This window comes from Dipodomys spectabilis, unplaced genomic scaffold, assembly GCF_019054845.1.
Source record: "Dipodomys spectabilis isolate Male_0828 unplaced genomic scaffold, ASM1905484v1 ptg000081l, whole genome shotgun sequence".
NCBI classification, from domain to species: Eukaryota; Metazoa; Chordata; class Mammalia; order Rodentia; family Heteromyidae; genus Dipodomys; species Dipodomys spectabilis.
In genome coordinates, this window is record NW_024870758.1 from 14777215 (window position 1) to 14792078 (window position 14864).

A 14864-nucleotide genomic window follows, 5' to 3' on the forward strand; every position below is an offset into this window, starting at 1 on the left:
CTTCTTTCTACCAGTTACTGTTGGTGAGGTTACACATAGCTTGGTGGTCCCCTCCCAGGGCTAATGGATATGGGCATTGTGTGTTGCAACCAAGTTGAATGACTGACTATACATTTATATCCACAAAGTGAATTTAAAGCTCTTTCTTTTCTTTCTCTGATTTTTATTTTACCCTTTTCCGTTTTCTCCTTCTCCTCCTCCTCATCCTTCTTCTTTTTCTTCTTTTTTAAAGCAAAGCATTGTCATCCTTTGGTCACAACTCATGGTTGGTCTTAGAGGTTGTTCTTGGATTACTTCTTAATGAACTCTTGTTAGGGATCATTAATTTCACTCTCTTCAGCATCCTTCTTGTGCTCATCTTCTGAACATGTCTTCTGTTTTCCTTTATCTCCCACAGCAGACATTCCTTCCAGGCTAGGAAACAGTTGTTGGGTAACAGGTCAGATGTATTAATAGGCAGGCCATATGGTTCACAGACATTTTGCTCTCAACAACTTGATAGGATTTCTAGTGGTATGATTTTTGTTTTTAATTTTAACTATAAAAGTGTAAGAACCATCTGTTGTTATTTTTTGTATGTGATACTGGTAAGCTATTAATTTTAGTTACACTGCTTCCATGCAATTAGCACTACTCTATGTGGAGGTATCATGAGTACAGGCAAGTTACTTTTCTATAGTAATCAATCTGGAATGTATGCCTCATGCAGATTCCCTTTATAAGATTTGCCTGTATACGTTTTAGTCTTGGGATTTACATTTTAGCTTCTATTAAATGCTTAATTTTAGTGGCCCATTCTATTAATTGGAAATAGATCACTTACTAGTGGATATGGAGCAAACCAAATAGAGTCATATGATGGTAATACCAAGGTAGGGTGGGACTACTTTATTTAGAAGTAAAAAAGCTCTTGAAGGAGGATGAGTTGAAATTCTGAAGGATAATGAGGAAGAAAAAAAATGAAAATCTGTGGTAAACCACATGAAAATTTGAAGGAAGAGAACTGTAAGGGGGAACAAAAGGCTTAGAGCAGAGTCTCTGCATAGGGAATGAACATAATGAAGGAAGAAGTAAGTGACCCAGACTGTAATGAGAGTGAGGAGAGCACAGGGGACTGAGGGCAAAGATGCTTTAGTCTAAGTATAATAGGATCCATAGTAGTAGGTTTTAAGTGAGGAGATACTACCATCTGATTTATGGTTTTGGGTTACCCATTCTGGCTGCTGATCATTAGGAACAAGAATGGCGGCAGGGAGATCAGTTAGGAGGCTCAGGTTGTTGGAAATGGTGAAGGAGATTTTTGTGGTATAGATGATGAGAAGTGATAGGTGTTGTTCTGTTTTGGATATGGATCAGTGTACCTAAAAATCGTTAAGGTTTTAGTCTGAATAACTAGGTGACTGGTGGTAAGTTCTTGCTCAGTTATGGAGGGATTGGTTTTCTTCAGATTTGTTATGTCATCTAAGTTGGAATGACTAATAGAACATGAACCTGAACATGAGAGATGAAGGGTGAAATGTTAGTTTAAATTACATGAAGGTACAAAGTACAACAGAGATGAGACTCTGAAGACTTCCTCATTTAGAAACTGGTGAGAGATAGCAAAAGACATTGATATGGGTAGCTTTAAAAGTATGAGCTTAATGGATACCTGGAAAGGAAAAGTGTCCCCAGGGGATAGTGAATGGTGACATCATCATCTGCTTTCAGGTGCGCGTACCCAGCATCCATATAGCAAAGTTATTCAAAACATTTGCCCTACAGCTGTGGTGACTAAAGTAAGCTAGGCTCAGTGCTTGCCTGCAGAAACTTTAGCCATGTTGGTACCAGAAACAGGGAGCAGTAAGGCTGAAAGTATGGCCCAAGTGGTAGAACACCAGCCAAACAAGCCAGCGGAGCAAGTGCAAGGCCTTGAGTTCAAACCCCAGTACTGGCAAAAAAAGAAAAAAATAGAAACAGGGAAAATCTAGTTGTCTTGGAGTGTAAGGCTCCTCATTCAAGTTTGATTAGAATATGTGAAATTTTCATTGTAACTTGTGCATGTGTGTGTCTGTTTGTGTGTGTTAATGGTAATTGTGCATTTATAGCTGATTTAAGTTAGTTCTGATATATTTAGTAATTAAATTTGAATCACTCTAAGACTTAAGGTTCACCTGAAATAAAAACCTGTAACTAACTCAATGCAGGAAAAGATGCATACACACAAAAATCTACATTTTTAACTTCTGAATGTGGTAATCTTGATGAGATAGGCTTTATAACAACTTATTTTCAAAATTTTTTAAAGTACCAGTGTAATCATGAATACCTAAAGGCAGCTGCTGTAAGTCGTAGGCCATGGAAAATAAATATTTTTGGATTGTGACTTCATAAATCATGTATTTTAAAAGAAGAGTAACAGATTGTTGTTCTATACCTATCTTAAAGTGAAAGTAGAACTCCAAAATGAGATTCCTACCTCTACCTTTTTGTACCACACACTATAATTCATTGGCCATATTTAAGTACCGTTTTTTCTTTCTAAAACCCAAAGCAGAATTGTGCTGTAAACAAGATGATGTTGTTTGGTAATTGTAACTAAGTACAGAGAAATACTGAATTCTGTTTTAATTAAGGAAAACTATCTTCTCTTTTTAGGTTTGAAGGATGATGAACTTGTAAATGTTTATTCTTACCTTTTATCCTACTGACATTTGGTTGAATTTTACAAGCGGATGAAACTAATAAGAATGTAGTGGGCAGAGAGTTGGCAGTAGATTGTGATGAGGAATATTTTTCGGTTATTTAACTAAATATTTGGTTCCTTAACTAAAGGGAACAAAACTGGGAATAAAACATCAAAAAGTAATCCTTTTGTATAATTTTATCAGAAGGACTCTGATTCTGCCACTGTGTAGAAAGCAATCTTATTTTTTATGCTTTTGGGTACCTGGAAATTCTGTTTGTCTAAGAACAAATTTGAAGTAGCTTGTTTACCTGGTTGGCTCAATCCTGTTATGAAAGATTAAAGCTCAAGCATATAGCCTAAAGGATAGGATTTTTCTGCCTGTAAAAATCTGTAAGCCAGTCTGACAGCACTGTGCTTACTTTGTGTGCTAAGGTTATAGGATGTAACAAGCCTTTCTCTTGGATCCCTCATGATCAATTGCATTTTTAAGGAGTCAGACTGTCCTTGAGTGGTTGTCTAGAGCTCCTCATAGAAGTTATGGGTGGAAGCTCTCCTTTCTCTTGTGTTCTTTTTCTTCTTGTTGCCTGTGCTGGGGCTGAAACTCTGGGCCTGAGCACTGTCTACCACCACTTGAACCACAGCTACACTTTCTGACTTTGTAAGGTTGGGGCGAGTTGATTGGAAATAAGAGTCTCATGGACTTTTCTGTCTGGGCTGGTTTCAAACCATGATCCTCAGATTTCAACCTGCTGAATAACTAATTTGTCAGGCATGAGCCATAGCGCCCAGCTTTCTGTGTGTGTGTGTGTGTATGTGTGTGTGTGTGTGTGTGTGTGTGTGTTTGTGTGTGTGTATTTACCTCCTCTCTGCTATATGGGAAAAATGAGACTGAGGAGCCTCCTGGTGGATCAGGGTATGAAAAAAGGACAAGGAGGGGTCCTTGATTCTCTGGGTGCTAATGGTAGAAACATACATCTTGTCTGCCACCTTTTCTCCTACTGATTAGCCCCAGGTAGCAGAGCCCTTAAAGTGCCAGACTTCCCTCCCTCCTTTCCCCTCCCTCCTTGAATGGCACATGGTATAGCATTGAACCAAACTCTTAACAAACTCCCATACCCTGGAAATCTCTTGTTTTGCCGTACAGAAAGACTTCTTTGTCTCACAAGCCTCAACCCAATGAAGGCATCACTTATGCAAGTAAAGGAAAACACATGAATCATTTGAAACAAAGAGCAATGCTATCTGTCTACTTATCTTCCCAAGAAACAAAGCCCATGTGTGTTACCTTGGCTGGCAGTGCCCTGATTTCCTTGCTACCCTTTGCTTATGCCACTCTCCACTTTCTTTCTTTCTTTCTTTTTTTTTTTTTTGGGTCCGGTCTTGGGGCCTGAACTCTGGGCCTGGGCGCTGTCCCTCAGCTCTTCAGCTCAAGGCTAGCGCTCTACCTCTTGAGCCACAGCGCCACTTCTGACTTTTTTCTTTTTGCTTATGTGGTGCTGAGGAATCGAACCCAGGGCCTGGAGCATGCAAGGCAAGCGTTCTACCACTGAGCCACTTCCCAGCCCCACACTCCAGTTTCTTGGACACACCAGGCCCTTTGCTTCCTGCTGGGCCCTCTGCTTTCTATTCTTCCACATCTCTTACCTAGCCTTTATCTTTCTGATCCTCTTAATTGAGACTTCTTCAGCCAGGCTTGCTTTGTGTGTTCTCTCATTTTTGTATGTATCTAGCTAATTTGCATTTTCCTCTGTGTTGGCTTATTAACGATCTGCTCCGTTTAATTGCATTATATGTAAGGCAGAACTGTTGTTCTGATTTGTTCAGCATTCACGCCCGTGTAAGGTATCAGTAAATAAACATTCAAATGAATGAAGTGTCTGTCCATTTTTCATAAAAAATGTTTCAGATTTAAGGCTATTTTTGCTCTTGGGTTATTATCATACAATACATGTATGCATAATGTAAATGTCGTTCTTGCTGTAAAAATTCCCCGGGTAAGGTAAGGAACTCCCTTAATGAATAGGGTTGGTGATTTAGTTGCCTATGACCTAACTATTAATAGTAGTGCCTTTTATTCCTAAACTTCTAATGCATTTTCTCTGCCCTTTTCTTTCTTTCATCTGTCTTTTTCAGCAAGGAAAGCCATATGTCTTTGACAGAGTGTTGCCGCCCAACACAACCCAAGAGCAGGTTTACAATGCATGTGCAAAGCAAATTGTCAAAGGTAAGTGCTATTTCTTTATTTCCTCCTGGGCCTTTCAGAGTAATTGAAAACACTAAGTGATATTCACAGCCTAGGAATCAATGTGCCTTGACTGTAAGCAGAGCCCTGCTAATTAGAAACACTGAATTCCTCTCTTGGCTCTGGCCCTGATTTGCTGTGGTGTTAGGCATGTTATTCAGTCTTTCTGCACACCCTTCTTTTCTTTTGCCACCTTTTTGGCAAAATTATTCTGTCACCTAAAAGCTTAAAGGCAAGGTAAATAGTAGTCACACTATTTCCATAATGGTTTTTAAAATACTACAAGTACAAAACTTCCTTTTTCCGTTGAAGGAGGAAATACCATTTCTAGATGCTCTTATTGTACTTTGGCTGATTTATTTTGTGTGTTTCTGTCTCCTTTTTACTAGTATCTGTCAGAAGGAAGTCTTAAATGTGACGTTTTTGGCACCAAGGAATTTTTTTACAGTGTAATAAAATCTTATTACCCTGATGGTTTTTGAGCTGTTTATGCTCCTCAGAATTCCTTAATTATAATTTCATCTAGCCCACTTTCTGCCATCCTACTCAGATCCTGACATTTGTTCCTCCAAACTAGTAGCCTCACGCCTGCATGTATTTCTCAGAAATCAGTCCTTTGCTCTGGGACTGGCCTCGGAGGATTTGTATCAAAATAACAGCAGGGAGATGAAGCAATTTACACATTGTTCTCCCTTGCCCTTTTAAATCAGGGGCAGGTTGGAGCTTGCCTTGATGGAGCCTGCCATCTGGACAGAGCTGGGGGGCATCTCCTGCTACTTTGCTTTTTCATCATTGCATCCTTGCCTTCAAATTTCAGTGGCATGGCGACTGTGCTTTCAAATGTCTTGATGTTGCCACCTGTGTAGGTAGCTCTGGATTCAAAAAGAAAAAAAAAAGCCTTACCATTTTAGATCTGCATGTTTTTAGCAGCTAAGCTGACTAACCCAACTATTTGAAATTCATGAAAATCAGCCTTGGGTACATCTGTTCGATTAATTCTGACCCTGGACACCTGCGTGGGAGCCTCCCGTCAGTATGTAATGTTCCTTGCGGAGATGGATGCTTATCCACATTCTTGTTGCAGACATCAATTAATTTTGAAGGTCTTCACAGTGAGATTATAGAAAAACACTGAAGAGAAAAAGAGTGCCTATGTTTGAGCTCTTTTGGAGTTCATTGTGTGGGCCTATATTTAGTGGTAATTTTTGTCTTTTATCCCTTTTCTTCTCCTTTTATCTAAACATGTTTTCTTCTATATTTTTGCAAAATATCTTCCTTGGTTTGTTCCTGCTCAGTTTTTCTTCCCATCTACTACTGGATTCAGCCATATTTTCTATTAAAGTAACATCAATCACATATACGCCAGAGTTTCTCTCTCCTTCCTATTTACCACATGCTGTGCCAAGGATGACAGCCATTTAAATACATGCTACTGCCTCTGTGCCAATGTAATTAGGCATAGATGCACTCCATTAAAAATCCTATGATTAACACGCAATAATCATTGTCTTTGAATCTTTATTCTCTAAATGACTGCTTCTCTCTCAAAGTTTGGAATTTTCCACAGTTTAAGATGTCAGAAATAGGTAGTCCCACCTATCTATGCATAATTTTTACATTTTGATAAATCCATTAAAAACAAATTTAAAAACATAAGTAGTATCTGGAAACGCCTATGAATAGTGAGTCACAAGGAAAACCATTAGAATAGAATGGGTTTATGTGTGTGTTATGAATGTATATATGCATATATATGTATACATATATACATTCATAACACATATATATGCATACATTTTCAGAGCATTAGAAATAATTATATATGATTAATATATACTCTAATAGTATGTATTGGAAATGATTTTATATAAGTGTGTAAATATATATGATTACATATATAACATATATAACTAAAACAGATATTTTCAGAGTGCAAGGAATATAAGCATATTCATTTGATGGCAATGTAGAGTATCTTATTCTCCCTTGAAAAGAAATGGTTAGGGCATGATGAAGGCTGATGGGACTTTAAAAATAGCCACTTGGGCTAGTGTGAGGGAAGAGGCTGTGCATTTCTGTATTAGTGTCTCTTGTCATCAGAGTTCTACCATTGTCAGGATTGAGTGGTGGTACTCAGAGGCTTTTTTTTCTAGAGGGCCAAGATGTGAATCAAGTGACTCTGAAGCTAATCACAGCCCTCTTACTCATGATACTGTAGTGGACTTGTGAGTTTTCCTTCTTTGTCTATATAAACCCTTAATGATTCTAAGAATCTAGAAACCCATTTAACTGGATGTCTTTATTCGTCTTTATTCTCTCTCTTAGTTTTCTTTTATTCCATACCTTTTGACTGGGTATCTTAATATTTTATATTGTAGAGTCTTGGCATCGCCCATGCTCTGAACTTTGTCTGGTATATTTTCAAAACGTTCACTGAAAGAATACACTGAACTGCCCATTTCTTCAGGAAGAGGTTGTAGGATTTGTAAGTAGCAGCCCTGCAAATAGGAAGGCTCCTGTGATGCCCAGGAATTCAGCAGCATGGTTACTGGATGCTCTTGTGGAGGTCCTGGTAACTATGTTCCAGCCACACTGGATATTCACCTTCCAAATTAACTAGACACAAAGCAGAGAATGTTGTTTGTGGCTTTTCTTGTTCTGATTTCTTGAAAACCCATTTTCTATTATATAAGACCCTTAGGAAGAAATATATTTATGTAACTGTTATTATTTGTCATGTTACCATCTATGGACTTTACATATTATTACATCTTAAATCTTAATCTTATGAGGTGTTAAGTATTATAATTCCCATTACACTGAAGTGGAATTAGATACTCTGAGATGGAGTGACTTAGTTGGATCTATTTGGAGAGAATAGAGCTGGAACTTGAGCCTTGTTTATTTGACTGACATATTTTTCCAAGCTACCATGGTCCTTATGAGCATCACACAAAAAACTATTTTAGAGCTTGTTCCTTTTCTGTCAGGCCATATGGAGGAGGAGTAGAGGAAAGGGAATAGTGACTGTGGTTTCAGAGCCTTGCAGGGGCTCTGGCTGTGTACCAGTCACGAGGGGGCATTTCCATTTTGAAATACAGTGTGTCTTTTCCTGGTGACTGCCATTCAGGCTAGCCTGGTCCAGCATTTACCTGGTAAATGCTGCCTATACATTTAGTGGTCATGGTTTCCTTGGCTGGCAAGAGTCTGAAGATCCCAAGTTATGTATGGGCTCTCAGCACCTATTGTGAGATATCCTGGTGTCCCTTAAAGGCCATCTTTCCACCTGGAGATTGTAGGAGAACACGACAGCTTTCCTACCTAAACTGAGTTAAATGGTCCATCAATATCAGAGCTTAAAGGGATCAAAACCTAGGATGCAGGCAGAGCTGAATCTACAGCTGGAGGCAGTGAGTACTTAACTTCTGTCTCAGGAGAGGAGAGGGTACTTGGTACCATAGAAGCTCACTGGGGTTTGCCTACTGCTGGCTGATTGGTTCCCGATTGGTGAGGTTTGGCAGGCTGTGTGGTGTGAGTTGAAATCACATCACACCAGACCCTGTCACAAAGAATCATTTTTGTTTGGTTGAATGTGGCTCGTGTGTAGAAATAGTCCTTTTGTTTTGGCCGAGAGTTAAAGAAATGCATTCCTCCTTAGGGGAACTGTCTGCCATTCAGTGTGATGAAAGTGGCTTTCTGTGGTTGGCTTCTGTCGGAGGTGGGCAGAGCAGAGGGGTGTGTGGCTTGAGCAGTGTTGAGCACCTTCCTTTTCTATTCTCTGCCCCTTCCTCTTGCTCTCATGCTTATCCTTGGCATCCTTCTAACTCTCCCCTCCATGGAAAACAGACTTCCTCTTTTTTGATTGTTTCTTTGAGGCAAACTAAAAGTGTATTGTCCAGTGTTCCTGCCACCTTCTTTAGCAGCATTTGGTAGAAGACATTTATACATTTGTAAAAAAAAAAAAAAAAAGTACACCAGGTTACTATTTTTTTAAAATGTATGTCATGTAACCAGAGTTTTGGTGACTACTTCTAGAAGTAGTAGTTACATTGAAATAAAGTCTTAAAAATAAATAAATATGATAAAACATAGACTACCAAAAACATCTCTCAAAAACATCTCTCAAAGTAACCACAAACCCCACCAAATCCTGGAATTTGGGAGTAAATAGCCACCAATGAATTCCAAGAGTTATCTTCTTTTTAAAGTACAATCTAAATGAAAATTGAGTCCATAAGGGACATTTATTAGCTCCATTCAGTCTTAAGAGAGGTTCTCCAACATTGGATTGTAACATGAATATAATATTTTAAAGACCAGACAGACTTTGTTCTGATGGGATTATGTTCTCTCTTTCTTCAAAAAAGAAAAAAAGGAAAGAATTGTGCTCAAGGTTGAAATAACAAAGAACAGGTTGAGTACATTCTAATGCTCTGACATGATGTAACTCTGTCTTTGGCCACAGTTTTGTAGACAGCAGCTAACTACTGGTAGTTGTAGGTCTGTGCATTGTGCTTGGTGAGAATATACTCAAGTGGCTTTGTACAAGTGCTCTGCCGCCTTGCTTCTCCTTGTGGAGGAGGAAGCATGGGCTATGGGCTCTAATGTTGGCAGGGCCCATGTGTTGAACTGATTTTCTTTTATGGTGTGGCAGTTTTCTAAGAACCATCTCTTTGTGGCCTTCTGGCTGATGGTGGCTTGTGGAGTGTTCACTAGATGTCAGGTTGTCACCCTGTGAAGAAAGAAAGGGAGCTGGACTTTAGCCTTGATACCCTTAGCTTTGTCTAGCACCTGCAAAAAGGGTCCCTAAACCTTTTCATATATAAAACCTTAATATAGGGGGGTATTTTTAGTTTGGTAGGGAGGGTGTTGGAATTCTAATGAAAAGATGGTTTAATATTGTGTTTGTGGCTTGCATTCTAGTTTCCTAGAGTAATAAATACAGAATTTTAAAGGCACAACTGAAGGGTGGGACCTTTTTGGGGCTCTTCAAATCACATTGTATCTGTGGAAGTGTAGAGGCACTCTGTTCTGCCAGCTTCTGCAGGCCTGTGGAATCTTCCCTCTGAATAAGTGGGTATTTCCATATAAACTCAGGCTTGAACCTCTAACACTAGTCCTTACTTCAAGGTTTTGCTTTCTGCTGTTGCCTGGGAAACCCTTTTCAGAACTGATGTGTGTGAACATGTGAAGGGTATCTCTCATTTCATATTCTCTTCTCTCTCTCTCTCTCTCTCTCTCTCTCTCTCTCTCTCTCTCTCTCTCTCTTTCTCAGAGCTTTATAAAAATTTTCAAGGATGACTAGAATTAAAAAAATTTTACTACTTAGTCGTTCTCTCCTTCCTTATTTCCTTTTTTCTTTCCTTCCTTTTTCCCTCCCCTCCCCTCCCTTTCTCTTTCCCTTTCACTTTCCTTTTCTTTCTTTTTCCTAAAAGAAAATCCTCTTTTTCTGATCCCACCTCAGACCAGCAAAATGCATATAAAATGTGTTTTTGAGAACTTCAAAACAAACACAAACCAGCAACATAAAATTCAGACCCTTTCCCCCTTTTTTCAGCCTGAAATGGATGGATGAGTTGATTGCTGGGCTTGCTTTTCTTCCATAGCCCTGAAGAGGACACTCTGTACCTTTTTCTGCCCTCATAATCTGCATGCACGAAAACTTCCTCCCTGGTGCAGAATGGCTGGTGGGGGATATTAATTGTGCATCATTTCCATTTCAGTGATGTTTGTGTGAATGAAAGGAAGGCAGGAGGGAAATGTATTTTAATCACCTCTGCTGCTTTGAAAGAATTCCCACAGACAATCTCTAGCTCTTTAGCAGAAAGCAGCCCTCATCTGCATGCTTCCTCTTGTTCCTGTGTGTAATGGAAGTCAGCCTGCTCTGTGTGTGTGTGTGTGTGTGTGTGTGTGTGTGTGTGTGTATGTGAGCACTTGTGCTTACACAGTATGCTCATTGTATAATGAAAAGAAATTTCTTGTGCACCAGCAATGAAAAAAGAGAGACATATTTAGCGTGAATCTTGCTGGTTTCCAGCCTCACTGGATTGTCACCATGAGGTTCAGTTAACAGTTTGGGGCCTTCTCCTTCCCCCAGCTCTGGGATCTGAGCTGATGGAGATCTTGTTGGCCTTCAGAAGCAAACTTCCTGAGGTGCTGGCCTGGTCCAGGTTAGGCTGATCCCAAGCAAATCTTCTCTTCCCAAGCAAGATATTCTCATTTAACAGACTTCATAGATTTAGAACTTGGATAATGTTTTCCTCCTTAAACTGATCTCAGTATGTGAAAGAAAATTTAAATATTCTTCCTACGAAACAAATTTTCTGTTTGGTGCTTGATATCTGTGTTTAATTTTGATATTATCTTCCACCTCCTTGTTTTCAGTAAAACATTTCATCCATTTCCTTCTATTTGAGGAGCAGTTCTTATTGCATATCTCTACTTAAAAAGACATGGAGTGGCATATATCATTTCTGTGAAAAATTAGATGAGTCATTTGGAAACTGTAACTTTAAAATATGCAGCCAAAGCCAGTATAAGATCATAGTAACGAGTTAATTTAATTATATATTTTTTTTCTCCCTCAAAGATGTCCTTGAAGGTTATAATGGGACCATTTTTGCATATGGACAGACATCATCAGGAAAAACCCATACCATGGAGGTAAGTTTGAAGTTTTAAAATAGCTGCAAATAATAAAGTCTCAAGTTCAATATTTTTTAAAAGGCTTTGTTGATCTCTCTGTACAATTGTAGCAATAAATTCTGTTAAAAATAACCATTAGTCCTGGTGTTGTAACTCAATGATGGAGTGCTTACTTAGCATGTGTCAGGCCCTGGGTTGGATTTTCCCTACCCCAAATTTTAATGCAATGATGAAAGTTTATCCTTATGAATGGCAGCCCAGCTTAACTGACAGTACCTGATATAAAAGTTATTTATCCTTGGGAACACCTCTTGGGAGGCAAGAATCTTTAGAATAAAATTTAAAAACTATAGCTCAAAGATGTAAGGAAGCTGGCTTGTGGACTAAATTCAGCCTACAGACATATTTTTGTTTGACTTGTGCTATGATTTTGAAGAAAAAATTCAGGTAGTATTTAAATTGGGATGATTTCATACAATTCTAATTTTTTCCCATGTCCTTATGCTGAAGATCTAGCAATACTGGTAAATTTGACCATCAGCACAAATTTAGGATTCCCCTAGAGCAAGAATTTTCGTTGCCATGGATTGAACTGAGGGCTTTATGCATTCTAGACCAGTACTTTACCACTGCTCCATGTTCCTAGCCCCTTTTATCTTCCTATTAACATTTCTTATATGTGGAGTAGTGGTTGTCACTGGGTATGTGTTGGAAGAGACCAGTAGAGTAGGCCTATCCACACCATATATTTGGTGCTGGGCTGTTCAGTGGACTCCAATCTACTTAATATACATGGAGAGTGAATATGAACTTAATCAAGCATTCTTCCTCTGTAATACACATCTGGCCCCTGTAGGCATGCAAGTGTGTGACCCCAATTCATGTTGTTTGCCATGGAGCTCTATGGTTTCAGGTTGTCTTCAGAGCAGGCATGTTTTTATGTAGAATTGGGATCCTTTGCCTCCTCTTCTCCTGCTTTTTTTTTTTTTTTTTTTAAACCAGAGGCTGCTGTTAGGCCTTCAGGGCTGGATAAATCTTCCAAAGGCTAGGCTTACCTGATAAGTGAGTAGAGGAGGAGAGAATGCTTGTTATAAGAAACTGCATGGAGCAAGTTTGGGGAATTCAGCTTACAAGCAGCAGGGTAAGATGAATCCTTAATTCTTCAAGCTAGAATTTTTTCATTTATGAATCCCTCCTGGGAATAGTGCTGTGAAGGCTGCTGCAGAGTAGGTTTAGCTTATGAATCATTCCTATTGAAGAGGAGATTTCAAAGGCTTGAGGCTAAAGTGTTCAGGGCTCTGATGTTTTGCACACTGATTTTAAGAAGGGGGCGGACCATTTTTTTTTTTTTTTTTTTTTTGTGGCGTTGACTCTTTTTGTCCATTTTGCTGAAAGGAAGTAGTTGCAGGATCATGAAGGTGAAAGACACATGAGATTTCTCTGCACCTCTTCAAACAGGACTGCTGCCCAGTGTATGAGTGACATAGCCTGTGTTGACCTCACACTGGACAGCAGGAATCTGAGAAGGGTCTGTTCTGCTGTCTCCCTGCTCCTCTCATCGCCTCCTTCTCTCTTAACTGCGCTACAGGCCCTTGATCTTGTAAGGCCCTAGAAAAGTTGCAGTTACACACTCCCTGAGCCCTACCTTATCCGTTCTTACTGTGGACAGAACAATGTTTTATGGGTCAGAAAATAAGGAGAGAGAAAAAGAAAGAACGGGGAGGAAGAGAAGTATCATGCAGTATCTCATGAGAGAGACTCGATCAGCTATTGAGGTTTGGGAAATTATCAGACTACATGAAATGCCAAAGAAAAACAAATTCTTAATATTTTAAATCCCCCAAACACTTAAGGAAAGCTTATAAGGCGACTTTTTAAGCATTGGCATTAATTCATCTTTGGGAAATACAACGTATTGGCTGAATGTGAGGAATTTAAAAATCTAAGACATCAAGGGCAAGACTGCATAGCTTCTTATCCTTGGGGAAGAATAGCTAGGTGTAGGATGATCATGAAGAGAATGATACCCCTTTAGTACCAATGTAGGAGGCATTTTGTTAACTGGAACCTCTTGAACCTTTGGATCTCACAATATCAAGTCTTGCTTGCTTGCCCAGAACACTCACAGGGAGGGTCCTGAAGGGAGCCAGATTGTTCACAAGTGTCACTTCTAGTTGCTTAAATTTGTCTTATTTGCTGCTTTGTCAAGCAGTTTTCATGTATTGTCTTCTTGATTGTGACTTCTGAAGCTCATGCACCTATGTGTGCCTCAGGATGGAGTTGGTGTGGATGTGAGTCTTCCTTTTGCCACCCAGCCTCATTTCTGAACCTTGTCTTTCCTAGGTAATGGAGATTGGAAAATAAGAGAAAAGCAAAGGAATGGAGGAACCCCAATCTAACGTTATAAGGACTGTGGGAGTCTTAGAACTCCAGTGCCCTGGAATGCAGTTAAATCAGAAAAGCTATTCAGAGTCTGTGTCCTTGGAAAGGAAGGTTTTATGTATTACATATTGTGATCTTTTCAAAGGCCTTGAGAACGGGATGAGAACAGAGCTGTCACATTTTAAAGCTGTTTTTCATTTTAATCCTCCTATTTTGGGTCTGGCATCCAGTTGTTTTTTTCCATTATCTTCTGTTGAGAGGAACACACTGATAAGCCTACATAAAACTGGAAAGATTAGCCTCTCATAATGAAGCATTTAAGGTGGATTTTTAGTAAAAATACAAATCACCAGGCAGTTCTGGTGTGAGCTTGGGGGGAGGTACCATTATGCAAGGTCTGTGGACTTGTCACCAAAATACCCAGATTGTTGTTGGGGAGGGTGCTGGCTCCAGACAGAAAGAGGGACCTGTCTATTTGTTCAGTGGGATGCTGGGAAAAAGGCATCCTTTGGCCCTGTGCCTTACTTTGTGGCCCTCTTTCAGCACACTGAAAAGAGATGGCTGGAGACACGTTGTGTTTTCCCTTCTGTTCAGAGGGACACCTGCAGGCCATCTGAATAGTGCAGTCTTTCCAGCAGCTGAGCCAGGCTTGTCAAGTGCTTGCTGCTTGTGTGTTGAAGGCTGCCTGCTTTCCCATCTGGAGTGCTGGACAAAACTGTCCTGCTTAGAGGTTGAGGGGACTACTGACATTGGAACAAAAGAGTGGGCAGTGTCTAGGTCTTGCTTCTCCTTCTGTACCTGCTCCTGGAAGGTCACATTTAGAAGAGTTTTTGAAGAGAAGTGTGCAGTGTGCAGTTGTTCACTGTTTCTCTTGTTGGCTCTCTGGGAGCCACAAGAGGAGGAAAGCAGCTTATTTCTTTGCTCCTC

The 14864-nt window shown here is 39.7% G+C and overlaps 1 protein-coding gene across 1 annotated transcript in view; it reads left to right on the top strand.

Annotated features, from left to right (window-relative positions):
- Nucleotides 1-14864, top strand: part of Kif5c (kinesin family member 5C) — a 156368-nt gene that overhangs the window by 50437 nt on the left and 91067 nt on the right. The window contains exons 2-3 of the mRNA XM_042683474.1: nt 4802-4892; nt 11500-11573. Coding sequence (XP_042539408.1) covers nt 4802-4892; nt 11500-11573 — 165 coding nt within the window. The remainder of the gene's footprint in view (nt 1-4801; nt 4893-11499; nt 11574-14864) is intronic.